Here is a 19728-nt window from a genome sequence, read left to right as displayed (position 1 = left end):
TCAAAAACTTTCTATATTTCCAAGACTTTCAAATATTTAGAATAAAGAACACTACTGCCCAGAAACTCTAAGGAAAAAATTGGAACTGGTCCGTCCAAGTATTTTCACAGTAGTAGAGAGGCCAATGTTCTTTCTGCAACAAGTTCTGTTCACTCTTTTCCACCAGTAGGAGCTTGAGATCAATACATTAACTGGATGCTTCTCTTTTCGTTTGAGCTTCTAAGGAGTGGGAGGAAGACACAAAATGTTACCAGATACTGGTAAGAGTGGTGTATGTGCATGAATGTTTGTATGTTATTTCCAATAAGACTAAATGGTTCACTCTGGGGAACCAACATGACCTAAAACTGGGATTTGTAAATTGATTGTGTAGAAAATAGGAATGGATCTTAATTTAGAAACTCTTATGAAGGATTAATGTGAACCTGGTTGTAACATCCAAACCTGAAGATGGCCTTCTGACCTCTGCTTCTCCTTTATGTAGTTGGACTCAGACTCATGAGCAGCACCAACCAGTCCAGTGTCACCGAGTTCCTCCTCCTGGGACTCTCCAGGCAGCCCCAGCAGCAGCAGCTCCTCTTCCTGCTCTTCCTCACTATGTACCTGGCCACTGTCCTAGGAAACCTGCTCATCATCCTGGCCATCAGCACAGACTCCCGCCTGCACACCCCCATGTACTTCTTCATCATGATCCTGTCCTTTACGGATGTCTGCTTCTCCTCCACCACTGTCCCCAAAGTATTGGCCAATCACATGCTCAGGAGTCAAACTATTTCCTTCTCTGGGTGTCTCACACAGTTGTATTTTCTCTGTGTGTTTGCTGATATGGACAATTTCCTGCTGGCTGTGATGTCCTATGACCGATTTGTGGCCATATGCCACCCTTTACACTACACAACAAAGATGACCAATAAGCTCTGTGTCCTTCTTATTGTGGGGTCCTGGGTGTTAACAAACCTGAATGCTCTGTTGCACACACTGCTGATGGCTCAACTCTCCTTTTGTGGGGACAACATCATCCCCCACTTCTTCTGTGATGCAACTCCCCTCCTGAAACTCTCCTGCTCAGACACACATCTCAATGACCTGATGATTCTTACAGAGGGAACTATGATAGTAGTCACCCCATTTTTCTGCATTTTGATCTCCTACATCCACATCACCTGTGCTGTCCTGAGAGTCTCATCCCCTAGGGGAGGATGGAAAGCCTTCTCCACCTGTGTCTCACACCTGGCTGTGGTCTGCCTCTTCTATGGCACCATCATATCCCTGTATTTCAACCCCTCATCCTCCCACTTTGCTGGGAAAGACATGGCAACTGCCATGATGTACACAGTTGTGACCCCCATGCTGAACCCTTTTATCTACAGCCTGAGGAACAGAGACATGAAAGGGGCTTTAAGGAAAGTGTTTACCTTGAATCTACATCTACCAATAAGGCTAAGAAAATCACATACATAATTAATTTCCAGAAAACCATTTTAGTAATCTACTGTGTGAAACTTAGAATTTTTTTGTTAGGAAAGTGTCTGCTATATCTCTTGGGAGAATAAAATCCATGTTGTAGACAAGAGGTGAGAGGTGATTAGACATTCGGTATACAGCTCAGTTGTAGAGCACTTCCTGAGTCCATACAAAGTTCGGATTTAATTCCCTAGTCATGCCAAAATAAATATAAAAATTAACTCTCTTTGAAAGATTAAGAATTTGTGTGTGTACCACATGTGTGTATAAAATGTGTGTGTGTGTGTGTGTGTGTGTGTGTGTGTGTGTGTGTGTGTCCACCTGTATATAGGTGTCCAAGAAGAATGGAAGAGGATTCTCTAGAGTTGAGTTACAGATCTTTGTCAATCACACAATGTGGGTCCTGGAAACCAAATCTGGTTCCTCTGGCAGAACAGCAAGTGACTGCTGAGCTCTCTCTCCTGCTCAGAAAACGTTTCAAGCAAATCGCTTTATTTCAATCGTGAATGCCATCCCAACAGAAGACACCACAAACACAGCTACTCTTACTTCTGATTACAAAAGGGAAGAATAGGCATGTTTGGGGACCAGTGGGGTGTTTCAGTTGGAACCTGCTAAAGGACATTATGATAAGCTCTGAGGGTTTTGGGGTAATGTTGGAAAGGAATTGGGGTTTGACTGCTGCTTCCGATGGGATGCTGCCATCAGGATGCTGGTGATTGGCTCTTTTAATGTATCCAGCTGGAAGAAAGGAACAGATAAACTTGAGCTCTGACTGGTCATTTGTGTCATCGTGCAATGTCAGTCATTTTGTGGTTAGGACAATACTTTTGTTTATGTAATCTGAGGTCATTCCTTAATGGCCCTTTGTGTCTGTGATGTCACAATTCTAGAGACTTTTCTTGCTATGACTGTTCTATGAAACTCTCTGTGTTCATCAGAAAAACTTTCAACACGTGCCCCCCCAGCTCCTGCATGCCTGTGCCAAGCTTCCCTTCTTACAACACAGTCCTTGCAATGAGCCCATCTGAAAAGAAGCCCCAAGCTGCCAAGGTGAGTACATCAGTTCAGACCATTTCTTCCTCGGTAAGGCTCAACACAGATTGTGTCTTTAAAAGAACTGCTCTAGGGGCTGGAGAGATGGCTCAGTGTTTAAGAGCATTGGCTGTTCTCCCAAAGGACCCAGGTTTAATTCCCAGCAGCAATATGGCAGCTTGTAAGTGTCAGTACCACAAGTCCTGTGGATCCTATTCCATCACACAAGCATACATGTAGGACAAACTCCAGTACACATTAAATGAAAATAAATAATTTTTTAAAAGAACTATTCTGTTTCACCTAGGTTTTTAAATTTGTGAGAAGATTTCTTCATAGTATTCCTTTATCATTCTTTTTTTTTTTTTGAGATCCTTATTTATGTGTAAGGATGCTTTGCCTGATGTTTGACTGTGTACTGTATATGTGCAGTTCCTGGGAAGACCAGAGATCAGTATTGCATCTTCCGGCACTGGAGTTACAGACATTGGCTGCTACATGAATGCCGGGAACCAAACCAGTTCCTCTGGAATGACAGCCAGCCTCTTAACCACTGAGCCATCTCTCCAGCTCTTGTTATCATTCTTTAATGTCAAGGGGATTAGTAGTAATGCTTACTCAGGGATTTCTGATACCTGGTCTCAGGTTCATGTGTTACAAATCTGGTTGCTATTGGGAAGTGGTGGGTAAGACTGACTGCAAAGATGTCAGGTCATAAGCAGATCCTGAAGGAGATTTTGGACTCCCAAATCCTCTCCTGTGCTCTTCTTTGCTTTCAGGATGCCATGAGATGAACAGACCTCTCCAACACACAAGTCCACCTTGAAATGTGGAGCTGCATAAATCCAAAGCAACAAGGCCAAGCAAATGTGGACTGGGATGTCAGACACAGAGTCTCTGAATTTTCTCAGGCACTTTGCTGCAGAAACGGATAGATAAATCCCTTACTTACAGATCTCTTTGCTTATACATGCGCTAGAAGACACAGAGTTCCTGCTCACCTCTCTTGGTTTATCTGGAAATTTTTAGTAAGCTAAATTTTACTTGCATGTTTTTCAATATCTAATACATTTCAGCAAACTATGCTACTTTAGTCCATTTATTTCAAAGTGTTCTTTAATCTCAAAACATTTGAGTTTTTTACAAAATTTTTCAGGCTGAGATGGGCCATTTCCTGGTCCCATACCTGCTCCTGGATCTTATTAACTGAGTGAATTCTCTCATGTGATCAAATCTTCTCCCATGTTTCTTTGTTTCTTTGTTTTATTCCTCCCACAACTGTATGGCCTCTCAGTCTCATGGACTCTGCAGATGAAGCACAATTTCTTCATTTGGGGGGAAGGTTTTTCCACATTCTAGACATTTATATTTTTTTACCCTCACTTGGATTCCTTCATGGCTACTCCGATGAAAATTCTGATTTAGTTTTTTCCCCACTCTGAGAACTGGAATAAGGTTGCTCCCTGTATAGACTTATTTGTTGGTCTTTCAGCTCAGACGAAAACGTGTTCTGGTACTTGGTTGCCCAGGGAACACACAGTTGAGTTGGGACAGTGTCCCAGTGGAAGAGCATCCTAAGACATGGGAGCCCAGGAGCCACCCTCACATAGTTCTGAGGTGGGACAGAGTCCCAATGGAAAAGCATCCTGAGACATTGGAGTCCAGGAACCACATAATTCTGAGAGGAAGCCTCCTCAGCAGAAACGTTCAAGCTCCAAGGGAGTGGATCCTCAGCTGACCTAAGGAGCTGAAGAGACCCAGCCCTGCTCCTTCTCTTCACTTTGTCCTGTCTTCTCTTCTTTGCTTTTTCTCTTCTACCAATGGGAGAGTCTCACCAGACAGCAAATCTCATTAAAGAGATTTATTGGAGGGTCCTGGGAGAAGAAGGACAAATCCAGGAGTGACTACCTATTCTCCCATTAGGACGCAGATAGCCAGGAATCTTACAAAGTGCCGTCCTTATATGGGGGATTTTGTAAGGTGGAGCTTTCTAGGGTGGAGATTTCCAGCATGTGTATTGGTGGTCCTGAGGTGGTGGAAGCTCGCGGATTGGTGGATTTTCCAGTTCAGGGATTGGTGGCTTTCTTTCAGACTTTTCACCTAAATTAGCATAATCAGGGGAGGATGTGCAGTAAATATTAAAAATTGGGTAACTTTTTATCCCCCGGTAGCACCGGCATTGTAGGACCGCAAGGCACTCAGGGTACTTTTATCTCAGTGGCTCCACACTGCCCCCAAGTACTCTCAGACCCTGGCAGTCTGTGAGCATGGCACCTTGCTGGACCCTAGAGTTAGTTCCTGTACTGGACAGCCATATGGAGCTACCCATAATTTATCTCTGGCTAGTATCTCCCCAGTGGCTCACTAGTAGCTGTGAACTCTCTGGTTTCAGCTACCTGGTAAAATCAGGGCTCTACAAGTCCAGCATGGGCAGGTCTATTGCAGCTTCCTGCCAGGGACTTTGCCCACACTCCCAACAACCACCCCTGGTAGTTAAAGTATAAACTCCCAACTACCCAGTGAAATCAGGATTCAATAAACTATAATTTATCAATCAGATTTATTTGTTAAATTCTCAATCCACAATACATCCACACAATAAACTCACAACCAATTGATAAGGATTTAAACTGTTCACCTAGATAAGATAAATTGACCTATAGAAATCCATCCCTTAAGAAATACACATAACTACCTAGGGTCATTTAAGACCACCCGGATTGGGTCGTCCTTCTCTATCTCCATCTTGATTTTCTCACTTTCCCTTCTCTCTCACCTTACTAAAACTTTGTCCCCCACCTTAACATTGTTACTATCCAATCATGGCCTTGACCTAATTTCTGCCAGCACTCACCAGCATATAAGTATCAACCTACAGGAGTGTCCTGTTGAGTGACTGAAGGTGACCTTTATGATAGTTCCAGAGGCTAGAAATATAGGTTAGTGAGGTCTGGGGAGAGTCCTGGCTACTAGAGCTCCTCAGGCAGGTGCCTGGGCCATTTTCCTGACTTGAGGATCTAGAGCATTTATAAAGGGTATCCATAGCAGGGAAAGCCTTTACTGCCACTTGAGTAGTGTGAATATCTAACATGTGTACTTATTTAGGTTTCTTTTATGATTGAATCCTCTCTCACTGTTGCCTAGTCTTAGGTTTTTCACCAGTATGACTCCTCTGGTGGGAAATAAATTAAGACTTTCGTGATCCTACTTTCCACTTGGGCCTTGTGTACAATCTCTTTGTTTTCTCATGTTGAGTAAATATGGCTATATTAGTGGCCACATGTTTCAAGAGATTGTTTACTGGAGCAATATTTTCTGTTGTAACTAGAAGACTTCTCGCTTTCTCTTCTGTGAGTTTATTCTTCCTTTTTGGCAAGCTTGTGGTTGCTGAGAAATCCAGAAACAGCCCATTGCATCAGTATCTGAAGACTTATCTCTGCAGTCTTGTTTCTGAAGATCTTCACCCCTAAGATTACTCTCAATGACTGCTGAGATAGAGAATGTTACACTGTTGAGACTTATGACAGCATTGGACATGGAGCATTAGGTTTCTTATGGAACAGTATCCTTGATAAGCTGGGTCTCAATTTTATAGGCAGGCTGCTCTACCTAGCAAGTTCCAGGTCAGCCAGGGCTACAAAAACAACAGTGCAATAAACAAACATGATTTTAAAGTCAGAAATCTCAGGACTAGTAGACAATAACTCCATTTCAATTCTTATTGAATGTGGGATAATGACTAATAAGTCTTTCCACCCCTGTTGGACACAAGCCTTTTCGTTTAAAAAATGAATTCTAAACAATTTCATGTTCTGTAATAGGCACAATTAAGTTTTTAGAGATTTTCTCTGTGGAGCACTACCTAAGTACTAGGAGTCAAAGGATGTTGTTCATAGTCTTTGGGCGTCTAGTGAGAAGGCACTTGTAAGAGGGACTGCTTCCAGACACTACACACTGCACAACTACAGCAAAGAAAAGCTTAAAACAATCCAAATAATCAACATTCAAGAAGGCATGGCACGTTCATGCACATCTTTGGCCAACTAAAGAGATTTCTATCACAGATACAATAAAATTATTGTACTAAAATTCAACAGTGCTTTTCTTCAGCATGAGTGATGACCAGGTTGTGACCCTGGACAATTCCAGAGGTACTCAGTACAGAAATTTTGAATGGTAGTTAACTAAGTTATATGAAAACTTTAGCTTTTATAACACATAGACTTTTCTGTATTCAGCTTATACTTCACTATGGAATCCTAGTCTAAGGAGGTGGTTCAGTGGGTAGCATGCAAGGTGAGCATGAGGGCCTGAGTTTAAACGTCAGAGCCTGTGTAAAGCTAAGCATGGTGGTATGCACCTGTAAACACAGAGGTCAGATGCAGACAGTATGCTCAGTGGACAGCCAGTCAAACACAAACAGCACTAGCTTTAGTGACTAATAAGACTTCTAAAAATAAAGTGGACCTGGGCATAGTGTCCCACATTTTAACCCTGGCACTTGAAGGCAAAGCAGATCTCTAAATTTATGGCCAGCCTGGTCTACACAGCCAGCTCCAGTTCAGCCAGGGCGCCACAATAAGAGTTTGTCTCTAAAACAAAAACCTATCATCGTCCGCATCCCAAAAATATATTAGTGGATCTACTCCTTTTTTAAAGACTTAAATGACACTGTTTCCCTTCTTTTCTAATATTTATTTCTCTTAATTCTGTTTTCTTATCTTACTACTGTATAAGACATTTTTAATAGGTTTAATAAATGTTAGGTTTCGGTTTTGTTTTCAACTTTAATAAATTACCAGCAGTTTTTTTTTTTCTTTAACACCAACTCTTGAATATTAAGGAAACTGAGGAAACAGCTGTTGATAGGGTGCCTGTTGGCATTCACAGTGTGCTGGGTTCACTGCCCTGGCTGACTCAACCTGGCATGGTGGTTCATGGCTACAATCCCAGCGTTTAGGGGTTGTATAGGAAGGTACTCAATTCAGGGAGAAATAACTTTCTTACAATGTTAAAGCTTCATAAAACAAAGTTTCCTTCCGTTCATTCAAAACAACTTTTTTAATCTTTAAAATTTTTTACATGCAAGAAGCTTATTCTTAGGCATTTAATAAAATAGTAACTTTTAGTTTAATGTTACCATTTTAGTGGGGTTTTCACTGTCCTTTTTACGTGTTAAATCTTTTTGCATATATGAAAATTACTTTCTGTTTGTCAATTTTATACTCCATTAACTTACTGAATGCTCTGTCTTTTCAGACATGCTGTAGGGTTTCCCAGCTACACATTTAAATGATACATAGAGTTTTTCTCTCAAACCCCAATGTATCTGATTTCTTATTCATTTACCTGCACAAGTTAGAATCTGTGACAAAATGCTAAATAGTAGCATTGCTGGTGGCATCTCTTCATTGGGACCTCAATTTTAGTGCGAATGTCTTCCATTAAGAAGACATTTTAAGAACTGATGACTAAGGCCCATTGGTAGAATGCCCATCCAGCATGAACAAACTCCTGGGTTTAATCTCCAGTACCACATAAACTGGGTGTGGAGGCACATTCCTAGCATTCAGGAGATAAAGGCAGGAGGACCAGAAGTTCCAGGTCAGCCTAAGATACATGAAACTTTTAAAGGGAAAACATTTTTTTAAATCAGAAACTATAGTTCAGTAATAAAGTACTTGTTGATCACATACACATAAAAAACATTTTTTTAAATCAGAAACTATAGTTCAATGATAAGGTACTTGTTGATTCAATCCCTTCAATCAATGTTGAAGTGCTTTTATGCACTTCAACATTGATTGAAGGGATTGAAAAACTTGTATTGGATATTCTTATGGATTGTATTGTATTGTATTGTGTTGTGTTGTATTGTGTTGTGTTGTATGAATTGGATTGGATTGGATATGCTTACGAATAAACTATTTGAATTTTATCCTTTCAGTAACCGTGAAAATAATCATAATTTTTATTATAATATATTCGTAGAAGTGTTTTTAAAATATATTTTATTTTTGTATGTGGTGGTTAGAATAAGAAGAGCTCTCATAGGCTCAGATATTTGACTGCTTAGTCATCAGTGAGTGACCCTATTTGAAAGGATTATAATCATTAGGAGGTATGCCCTATTGGAGCATATGTAGCCTTGTTGGAGGGAGTGTGTCACTGGAAGTGAGATTGGATTTCAAAAGCCCACACCAGGTCCAGACTCTCTCTGCCCATCTGCCTAACTGGATGAAGATACAGTTCTCAGATATTGCTTCAGCACCTGCCGGCATGTCATCATGCTTCCCACCATGATAGTGGATGAAACCTCTGAAACTGTAAGCAATCCCACCCCCCAATTAAATGCTCTTTTAAATGAGAATTTTGTTAGTCATGTTGTCTCTTCACCACAATAGAATAGAGACTAAGACAATATGTATGTGTATTTTGATCACATGCATTTTTATGTTTCATGTGTATCAGATCCCTTAGACCTGGAGTTATGAATGGTTGTGAGCTACCATGTGAGTGCTGGAGATCAAACCTGGGTCTTCTGAAACAAACAAATGCTTTTACCTGCTGAGACATCTCTCTAGCTCTCTTACCAGACTTTTTTTTTTTTAGACTTTTTTTTTAAAAAATCACTGAGGTTTTTTTTATCCAATTATTAGACTTTAAGTGTAACTTCTGTCCTTAAATGACTATAAGTTGTATTTTGTGTTCATGGGATAAATCTTTGATTTAAACATTGTGAGGTTCGAATTAGACCTCTACCAGGACCTCCTGAAACGAGACTCACAGAGGCAGTGATTGATGCAAATGCAAGAGGAGTTTAATCATTCCAACATGTTGGGGTCATATCATTTCAAAGGAGAGACATCCCCGAGCAGATTTTAACAGGGGATTATATTCCTTGCAAACAATTGGGTCAGAATTTACACAATGGTAATTAGGCAGGGTACTATGCACATTTGGTGGGTCAAAACAACTTTCAAATCAACTCAGTGTACCATTCAGAACTTTTCCAAGGGTTTGGGGGTCGGTTGGGAGTCACAAGTAGCTTTGTGTGATAGTTTGACTTGCAGCTGTTCCAGGAACTAAACCAGCTTCTTTTTCTTCCTGGAAGGGAGGGGACCTTGTGCTCGGAGGTTTGTGATGGGATTTTTCCCACTGGCCTTAGATTGACCCCAACTCTGGCTCTTTCATTCCCCTTTTTTCTTTTAGCATAGCTTCAATCTTGGAGCTTATAGTCCTCTAGCTCATACTCTTGCTTCCCTGCTCCCAGCTGCATATAGCATTGTCTTAAGATCATTTACTGGACTGACTATATTCTCTTGTAAAATCTACTAAGCAATTTAAAATGCAGGGGCCAAAAGTCAGAAATAAAGGTAAAATTATCAAGGGTCCAGCTGGGGTACCTTCATAACAGGGGGGATTAAGACACACAGTACATATGGACATAGAGTTAGCAGGGACAATAGACTCAGGACTGAGACTGAGACAACTTTAACTTGAGGGGGTTGATGTCTTTTTGAACCCTCTATTTTGGTACAGCTGGGGCCAGGTAGTCTTCTTTAGTGGAGAAGCAGGTCTGGTGTGGTTGTAATGCACCCAGGTGGTGATCATAGTCAACAGGATGATGAAATGTCCTTTTTACCTCGGTTTAGTCACACCTTGGTGAGATCTCTTCATATAGACCCAGTCTCTTTTTACCTGTGTAGTTCTGGAACCAGGCCTGCTTCACAGAGGGCACATAATTTAGGCCAAACATAGTCATGAGCCTATTGGGTAACTCTGACCTTAATAGCTGTTGTAGGCTGGACACAATGGGGGCTAGAATTCCCCCATTATATATCTTATATAGGGCAAAGGGAAGGAGAATCATCCAGTCCTCACCAGTCTCCAAGGCTAATATAGTTAAGCTCTCTTTTAGAGTTCTATTCATCCTTTCTACCTGCCCTGAACTCTGGGTACAATGTGCACAATGGAGTTTCCAATTAAGTCCCAAGATCTTAGCAAGTCCCTACTTACCTGAGATATAAAGACAAGCCCATTACCTGATCTTATTACCTCAGGTGCTCCAAACCTGGGAAAAATCTCTTCTAGTATTTTCTTTGCCACCACTGTGGCGGTCTCCTGTTTGATAGGAAAGATCTCCACCCATCCTGAAAAGGTATCTCTCTACAAAAACTAGTAAATATTTGTAACCATATTTCCCAGGCTTGATCTCAGTAAAATCTATTTCCCAAAAGACTCCTGGCCTGCTTCCTCTAGGTCTTTTTCCTTTCCCTACCTTGGTGTGGTAGGCATTCACTTGTTGACAAACCTGGCATCTTTCTACTTCTTCTTCTGCCAGGTACCTCAGGTCCATGATGAACACTCAGGAACCCTTGACTGCTTGCACTCATTTCTCAGTGCCCAGATGAGACCATTGGTGAATCTGGGGAAGCAGATCTCTTGCTTGGGCCTGAAGCAAAATAACTTTTCTTCCTTGTGTCTTCCATTATCCTTCTTCTTTAAGGTAATAGTTAGTGGGGTAACCAGAGATCTGAACTGCATCCTCTGGGGATTACTATAGAAGGGGCTAGCCCTTAGTCCAGTCATTTACCCCACCACCACCCCTTTTCTTTGTCTTTATTAGTTGAACTGTAACTGTGGCCAGGTCATTAGAAGCAACCTCTTTTGCCATTTTACCTGCAAAGTTGTTTCCCTTAGCTACGAAAGTCTCTACTTTTTGGTGGCCTGGGCAATGGATGGTGTTCACTTTTTGTGGTTTAAGGAGAGTCTCTAAGAGTACCTTGATCTCGGCTTTGTTCTTAATTTCCTTGCCGTTGGATGTCAGGGAACCCCTCTGCTGGTATATCGTGCCATGCACATGAGCAGTGTTGAAAGCATACCTGCTATTGGTGTAGATGTTAATTTTCTTTCCAGCTCCCAGATCTAAGGCCTTGATGAGTGCAATTAGTTAGGCTTTCTGGGCTGATGTTCCAGGGGGCAATGATACTGCCCAGAGCACTTGTTGCCCATCTACTACAGCTGCTCAGGCCTTGCACGGCCCATCTAGGAGAAAGCTGCTGCCGTCAGTGAACCAGGTAACCTCAGCATCGGGCAGTGACTGGTCAGAGAGATCTTTCCACCGTCCCTGTTCCCCTGCCAGGACCTGCAAACAGTTGTGGGCAGGTACCTCAGGATCGGGGTCAGGTAATGTAGTAGCCAGCTTGAGGGTTTGAAAGTGACTCCATCCGAATTCAGCAACAAAGTCTGGTAGTGGGTCACAGAGGGGGGGCTGGCACACTACGCTCTCAAGAGCATGGGGGGTGGGGGTGTGACAGTCAAATCCTGTCCTAAAGTCAGCTTATCTAAATCCTAGACCAGGCCTGCCACCGGCGGCGCTATTATTCTCAGACAGGTAGGCCATCCAGCCACTACCCGGTCCAGTTTCTTTGACAGGTAAGCAATAGGGATATTCCATGGGCCCAGTGATTGGGTCATCACCCCCTTAGCCATCCCTCAGTTCTCAGACACAATGAAAAGAAAGGGCTTGCTGATGTCAGGCAGCTCGAGTGCAGGTGATACCAAAGGGGGTCCTCTTAATTGCATCAAATGCCTGTTGTTCTCCCTCACCTCAGAAAAAGGGCTGTCTAGCCTTAATAAAAGGATGGGTGGGGGGGCACTAGCTTGGTAAACCTGGGAATCCAAAGCCTACAAAATCCAGCAATCCCCAAAAAATCCTCACACTTGTTTGGGGGTCTTCCGGGCAGGGATATGAAGGATGGTTTCTTTCCTGGCCTCTGATAACCAGTGCCTCCCATCCTTACTGTGTCTGTTTGGTTTCTGTTTCCATGATCTGTCCATTGATGAAAGTGGTGTTTTGAAGTCTCCCACTATTATTCTGTGGGGTGCAATATGTGCTTTGAGCTTTAGTAAGGTTTCTTTTATGAATGTAGGTACCCTTGCATTTGGAGCATAGATGTTCAGAATTAAGAGTACATCTTGGTAGATTTCTTTTTCCTTTGATGAGTATGAAGTGTTTTTTCCTTATCTTTTTTGATAACTTTTGGTTGAAAGTCAATTTCATTTGATATTAAAATGGCTACTCTGGCTTGTTTTTTTTTTTTTGAGAGCTTTTGCTTGGAAAATTATTTTCCAGCCTTTTACTTTGAGGTAGTGTCTGTCTTTGTCTCTGAGGTTTCCTGTAGGCAGCAGAATGCAGAGTCCTCGTTGTGTATCCAGTTTGTTAGTCTATGTCTTTTTATTGGGGAATTGAATCCATTGACATTAAGAGATATTAATGAAAAGTAATTGTTGCTTCCTGCTATTTTTGTTCTTAGAGGTGGAATTATGTTTGTACAGGTATCTTCTTTTGGGTTTGTTGAAAGTTTACTTTTTTGGTTTTTCCATGGTGTAGTTTCCCTCCTTGTGATGGAGTTTTCCATCTATTATCCTTTGTAGGGCTGAATTTGTGGAAAGATATTGTGTAAATTTGGTTTTGTCATGGAATATCTAGGTTTCTCCATCTAAGGTAATTGAGAGTTTTACTGGGTGTAGTAGCCTGGACTGGCGTTTGTGTTCTAAGGTCTGCATGACAACTGCCCAGGATCTTCTGGCTTTTAGAATCTCTGGTGAGATGTCTGGTGTAATTCTGATAGGTCTGTCTTTATGTTACTTGACCTTTTTCCCCTACTGCTTTTGATATTCTTTGTGCATTTGGTGTTTTATCATGGACAGAAAGAATTTCTTTTTTCTTCCAGTCTATTTGGAGTTCTGTAGGCTTCTTGTATGTTTTTTGCATCTCTTTAGGTTAGGAAAGTTTTCTTCTATAATCCTGTTGAAGATATTTACTGACCTTTTGAATTGGGAATCTTCTCTTTCTTCTACATTATCCTTAGGTTTGGTATTCTCATTGTGTCCTGGATTTCCTGAGTGTTTTGGGTTAGGAGCTTTTTGCATTTTGCATTTTCTTCATCTGTTGAATCAATGTTTTCTATGGCATCTTCTGCACCTGAGATTCTCTCTTCTATCTCTTGTATTCTGTTAGTGATGCTTTCATCTACAACTCCTGGTCTCTATCCTCGGTTTTCTATCTCCGGGGTTGTCTCCCTTTGTGATTTCTTTGTTTCTATTTCCATTTTTAGATCCTGGATGGTTTTATTCAATTCCTTTGCCTATTTGGTTCTGTTTTCATGTAAATCTTTAAGGGATTTTTGTTTTTCCTCTTTAAAGGCTTCTACCTATTTACCTGTGTGTTGTAGATCTCCAGTACTTTCTGTGGTGGGAGAACTGGGTTCTGATGATGCCAAGTAGCCTTGGTTTCTGTTGCTTAGGTTCTCGTGCTTGCCACTCAACAACTTGTTGTCTCTGGTGTTAGTTGGTCTTGCTGTCTCTGACTGGAGCCTGTCCCTCCTATGGGCCTGTGAGCCTGAGATCTTAGGCGTGTCAGCACTCCTGAGATACCAGCTCTTTCCATGCAGGCTTTGAGTCTGGAAAGCTATGCCGCAGGGTTAAGTTCAGGGTGTGCCGACGGAGACTGGAGGGAACCTGTCCCCAGTTGCTCCACAGTTCCTGAACCCTGTGATCTCCTGGCAGGTCCCTCTTTGGCTAGTTATTAGAGCAAAGAATGTTCATCTCACTTGTGGACTTAGCAGTGTCAGCTCTCCCGGGAAACTAGTTCTCTCCACGTGGGATTTGGATCTGGAGAGCTGTGCCACAGGGTTAACTCCGGGGTGCACAGATGAAGACTGGAAGGAGCCTTAATTTTAGAGGCTTAATTATCATCAGTGAAAAATTAATACATATGAATTATAATATTAAGTAATGTGAACAACTATGAATTTTCTTCTGAGAATAATTTTAGTGTGCACCATAGTTTCTATTTTTCTTTTTTTATTCTTTTTGACAAAGTTATTATGTAAACATAGCTGGTCTGAAACCTGCTGTGTAGATTAGGCTACATAGCCTCCAATTCAGAGATCTGCCTACCTTGGACTTTCAAGTTCTGTGATTACAGGCTTGAGCCACCAGGCCTGTCCCTCATCATAAACGCTGAAATAGACACGAGGTTCTGATAGTGTTCCATAAGAAATCATGCAATTCTAATTTGTTTTCTCTTCCCTTCATTAGCTCAATGTTTTTTATTTTCAGAATCTGGCTATATAGCTCAGTTGACACAGTGCTTGCTTCAAATGTAATAAGGCCTGGGTTCAAGTTCTAGCACCACCTAAACCAAACAGGGCAATGCCTCCTTGTGATCTCGGTACTCAGAAGATGAGAAGCAAGAAGGTAAGGAGCTCAGGGTCATCCTTGGCAATGGAGAGAACATGAGGTCAGCCTGGGTTACACAGAGATCCTGTCTTAGTTACAGTTTTATTTCTACGAAGAGACGTCATGACCAAGGCAACTCTTATAATGGCAAACATTTAATTGGGGCTGGATTATAGTTTCAGAGGTTCAGTCCATCATCATCATGGCGGGAAGCATGGCAGGGTGCAGGCAGGCATGGTGCTAGAGGAGGAGCTGAGAGCTCTACATCTTGATCCACAGACAGCAGGAGAAGACTTTGAACCACACTAGGTGTGACTTGAGCATAGAATATCCCAAAGCCCACTCCCACAGTGACATTCTTCCTCCAACAAGGCCACAGCTACTCTAGCATGGACAGGGTGGGTGCTGGGGATCAAACCTGGGTCCTTTGAAGGAACAAATGCTCTTACCTGCTAAGTCATCTCTCTAGCTCCCTTACTAGACTTTTAAAAAATTCACTGAGTTTCTTTTATTTTGATCTGATTAGTAGATTTTAAGAATAACTTCAATCCTTAAATGATTATTAAGTTGTATTTTGTATTCATGTGATAAAACTTTGATTTAAACATGGTAACTTTTCAGGTTTCAGTGTTTTGTTTGTTTTGGTTTGCATTGGGAAAAGAAGAAGCTGTCATTACTGAAAACTCAGTGACTTTACTAGACACTCTGCTTACAACTTCAGGCCAGAGTGTCCTTGCTTAGAGATAACTCAGGAAACAGTAATTTTGAGTCCCATGAGACCTAAGATAAGTCTATATGGGATCTCTTCACTATGAAAAAGAATCCTTCAAGCAACTTGCAAATATTTCAATCAAGTGATTACCTAGGAGGACTAAATTCAAGGAAGCCAAGAACAACACAAAAATTCTAAACTCTCACAAACATTGAAGACCACTTGATAATTAATCCAATCTCTATACATTTAAAAGACATTTCCACCCTCTTTCATTCACAAAGAAAATTGAACGCTTCTTACTTAAAAGATGAAATATTAAAAGTTTTAACTATGATTATTTTTAAGTCCCATTTCTGGCCGCTGTTTTGTAGCAAGTTACTTACCATTTTCTATGCATTAATCCTGTATATACATACCCGGCTCCCTTCTTATATTGTTTTAATAATGGCAACTGCAAATAAATGTAAAACTAGTTACAGTAATACTCAGTTTATATTCAGGTCTACATAAAAACCTAGCTGCCATTGTCATCAGTATGTACAGCAAGTTAGTCACTCCACCAGACATTAACTAACTCGTAGATCAGAACGAAAAATACATTTTACAAATGTTGTATTTGCCATTATCTAGTGTTAAAAATTGTATGCAAATTTCAATTCATTACAGAACACCTATAGTATCCATCAGGTATGGATGTCTTAAAATTCATCAGTTTGAATGACTATGTTTTTCTCCCTCTTCCAAGTACCTCTGATTTTCAACCAAAATAAGAGAAAACTGAAATAAGGTGTGAACAAGCTTAGACACTATTGTTGCAATGGTTTTCTTTATAAATTTCCTTTTTTTCCCCACATTTGCTTTTGTGTATTTGTGTATAATACTCCTTCTCCATTAATGTATTTGCCCTCCTTAATGCTAACATTTTGTTAAAGAGACCTGTAAAGTGGGTAGCTATTTTGATTTTTCTTTGAAAACAGAATTCTTTAATGGGATGTGCCTAGGCAGATGAAATCCTGGGTCTGAGGAGAAAGGAAGGGACCTCATTTCTAATCCTGTCTCTTCCCACTGCGAGCTAAACACAATCTCATTTTATGTCATAGCTATAAATAGAAGCCTACAGCTGTGTTTTCCAAATATGCTGGGAAAAAATGATATCCTCTCTAAAGTAAAGAAATTGGAGAAATGTCAAAAAGACACTTTCTGGGGCTGGAGAGATGGCTCAAAGATTTAAGAGCATTGGCTGCTCACCCAGAAGACCTGGGTTCAATTTGCAGCATCTACGTGGCAGCTCACAACTTTGGTAACTCCAGTTCTGGCCTCTGTGGGAGGCATGGACATGGTGCACAGCTATACATGCAGGCAAAACAATCACATACGTAAAATAAAACCTTAAAGAAACATTTCCAGCCACACAGTGGTAGCACACGGCTTTAATCCCAGCACTTTGAAGAGGGGGAGTTGGGGGACAGTCAGATCTCCGCAAGTTTGAAGCCAGCCTGGTCTACAGAGCAAGTTCCAGGACAGTCAGAGCTATATGGAGAAAACCTGTCTCAGAAAAACAAAAACAACAACGAAACTTCCATTCAGCATCCCTGGGTAAGGTTGATAATACAAAAATGTGTGCACACAGAATATTCTGAGACATTAGAAATTTCTAATCTAATCTTCACCTCTCGTGCTTTGCAAAGTGCTAGGGAATCAAACCCAGGGCTTTAGTAGGCAAACAGCACTCTACCAACTGAGCTACATCCCTAGCCCAGGACTCCTTTTTCAAAATCCATTATCTAACTTAAATCATGGCTAATGCAGAGCATCTATTACTCCCCAGTACCAGCCTCTTCTCTTGTGAAGCATCCACGTGCTTCTCAGCATTGCTCTGAAGGCTTGAACTCTCACAACAACCAAGGACTCCATGACTTTCTTACTTGGTTGGATAGTCCTGGCCAAGCTTGGAATCTGGAAAAACTCCCAGTACAAAAGTCTCCTCTGTTGGGGTGATGATTTTGTACACTCTGTGAAGATGTGTCTTTGTCCTTCCTTGCCTGCTTAAGGCACCTTCTGATTGATCAAAATAAAAAGTCTATGGCCTTTAGAAGAAGGTAGAATAGAAGGTGGGACATCTGACAAAGGAACTCTGGGAGTCAGGTACAAGGAGATTCGCCACCCAGACACAGAGAAAGTTGGACATATGAAAACAAGGGGAGTGTGGGAAACACTTTCAGAGTTAACTTTGGCTGACTTCTTTATTATTAATCAAAAACGAATCTGCTGACAGCTGCCTTTGTTTTTAGTTAAGATGTGTGTCATACCCTACCAAGTTCCTCTGCTCATGCATACATCCTTGAGAGACTGGACTGGCCTGGAGGAAACGGCCTTAGTCAAACATAGGCACTGTGTACGTAAACTTGCCATGTAAGCATTGGTGGTCGTTGTTTATCTTCCTGGAGTTGGCCCTGCTTTGTGTTGCTTGCCTTAGGAAGCCACTGAGACAGTACACGTGCTGCTGGCGAGGAATTGACCTGCCGCCCTCCCATCCCTGTCTCTTACATCTGCTTTCTGCCTTTCCTATAATCACCCTCACTCTCCTAGTCGTGGTTCCATGTTGACTGGCTGGCTGGCTACATCAGAATGGCGCCCAGCATGAGGCTTGCCTATAGGAGGTGCAGTGAAGGACACAGCTCAGGAAAAGTGAAAGTAAGGGTTGGCAGGGGTGATTAACCTTCAGGAGTAAAAGATATAGGAAAACAAGGATTAGGGAGCTCAGAAAAGGTAAGGGAGCTCGTAAAAAGTAAAAGTCAAAAAGAGAAAAAGGAAAAAAGGAAAAAGAAAAGAAAGGAAAGAAAATGGGAATGGCCATATGCTTTTTGTGCAAATGTTTAATAAGCTTTGCTGAAGTAGGGTGAAAGCAATTACATTGGTTTTTTTTTTTTTTCACATTTTGTAGACAAGGTCTGTCCTTAGTTTCCTGAACAAAGTACCATAAATTTAGCAAACTGAAAGAAAGTTGGAGAAAGCCTTCAAAATTGTTATGCTGTGCAGGGACTAGGTAAAAGTTCCTGTACTTTTAATCTTTGAAGCTTGATTAGAGCTAGGAGAGAGAATGAAAATCAGAGAATCGGTCCTTCCCCCTTTCAAGGGGACAAAGAAGAGAGAAAGCAAAAAAAAAAAATATATATGCAGTCCAAAGTGGCACCCAGAGCTCACCCCTGACCCTCCATTTTTAGGTGGCTGCAGAGGCAGCAACTCTAAGCTCTGACATAGATGACTTATGATCCAGCAGGTCAAGGTCTAATAAAAAATGTTCATGGAAAATATTTGAGATTGATAAATACAGGGAAAATAAAAATGCTTCAAATGAAAGATGTTTAAAGTTGGTAAATGCAAAGAGGAACACTCCTCCATTGTTGGTGGGATTGCAGACTGGTACAACCATTCTGAAATCAGTCTGGAGGTTCCTCAGAAAATTGGACATTGAACTACCTGAGGACCCAGCTATACCTTTCTTGGGCATATACCCAAAAGATGCCCCAACATATAACAAAGACACATGCTCCACTATGTTCATAGCAGCCTTATTTATAATAGCCAGAAGCTGGAAAGAACCCAGATGCCCTTCAACAGAGGAATGGATACAGAAAATGTAGTACATCTACACAGTGGAATACTACTCAACTATCAAAAACAATGACTTTATGAAATTCATAGGAAGATGAATGGAACTGGAAAATATCATCCTGAGTGAGGTAACCCAATCACAGAAAAACACACATGGTATGCCCTCACTGATAAGTGGCTATTAGTCCAAATGCTCGAATTCCCCTAGATGCACAGAACACATGAAACTCAAGAAGGATGACCAAAATGCAGACGCTTCACTCCTTCTTTAAAAGGGGAACAAGAATACCCTTGGGAGGTAATAGGGAGGCAAAGTTTAGAACAGAGACTGAAGGAACGCCCATTCAGAGCCTGCCCCACATGTGGCCCATACTTAACCTTGGATGCCAAGGGACTCTCTGCTGTGAGTGTCTGTGGCACCCTACAACTATGCATACTTATGCCCAGGTGAGATGGAAGGATCCACTCACTGGCATATAGCATGGTCCTGATCCAGTATTAATAGGGGGAAACAGGGCATGTTTGTGGTTTTTTGCAGGATGCTGAAGGAGCACAGTGGCTGCCAGAGAGATTGGTGAGACATACTGATGCTGGGACAAAGAATGATGCTGACTGTGACTTTGCTGGGTGCCCTGACAATAATGACAGGG

The 19728-nt window shown here is 41.5% G+C and overlaps 1 protein-coding gene across 1 annotated transcript; it reads left to right on the top strand.

Moving 5' to 3' along the window:
* The first annotated feature begins 498 nt into the window (after window positions 1-498).
* On the top strand, window positions 499-1461 carry LOC116909347 (olfactory receptor 1361-like). The gene has a single exon (XM_032912895.1). It carries the CDS (start codon window positions 499-501, stop codon window positions 1459-1461), a length of 963 nt encoding a protein of 320 aa, XP_032768786.1.
* The last annotated feature ends 18267 nt before the right edge of the window (window positions 1462-19728 follow it).

The sequence above is a fragment of the Rattus rattus genome, chromosome 9 (assembly GCF_011064425.1).
Source record: "Rattus rattus isolate New Zealand chromosome 9, Rrattus_CSIRO_v1, whole genome shotgun sequence".
NCBI lineage: Eukaryota > Metazoa > Chordata > Mammalia > Rodentia > Muridae > Rattus > Rattus rattus.
This window is presented reverse-complemented; position numbering and strand designations above follow the sequence as displayed.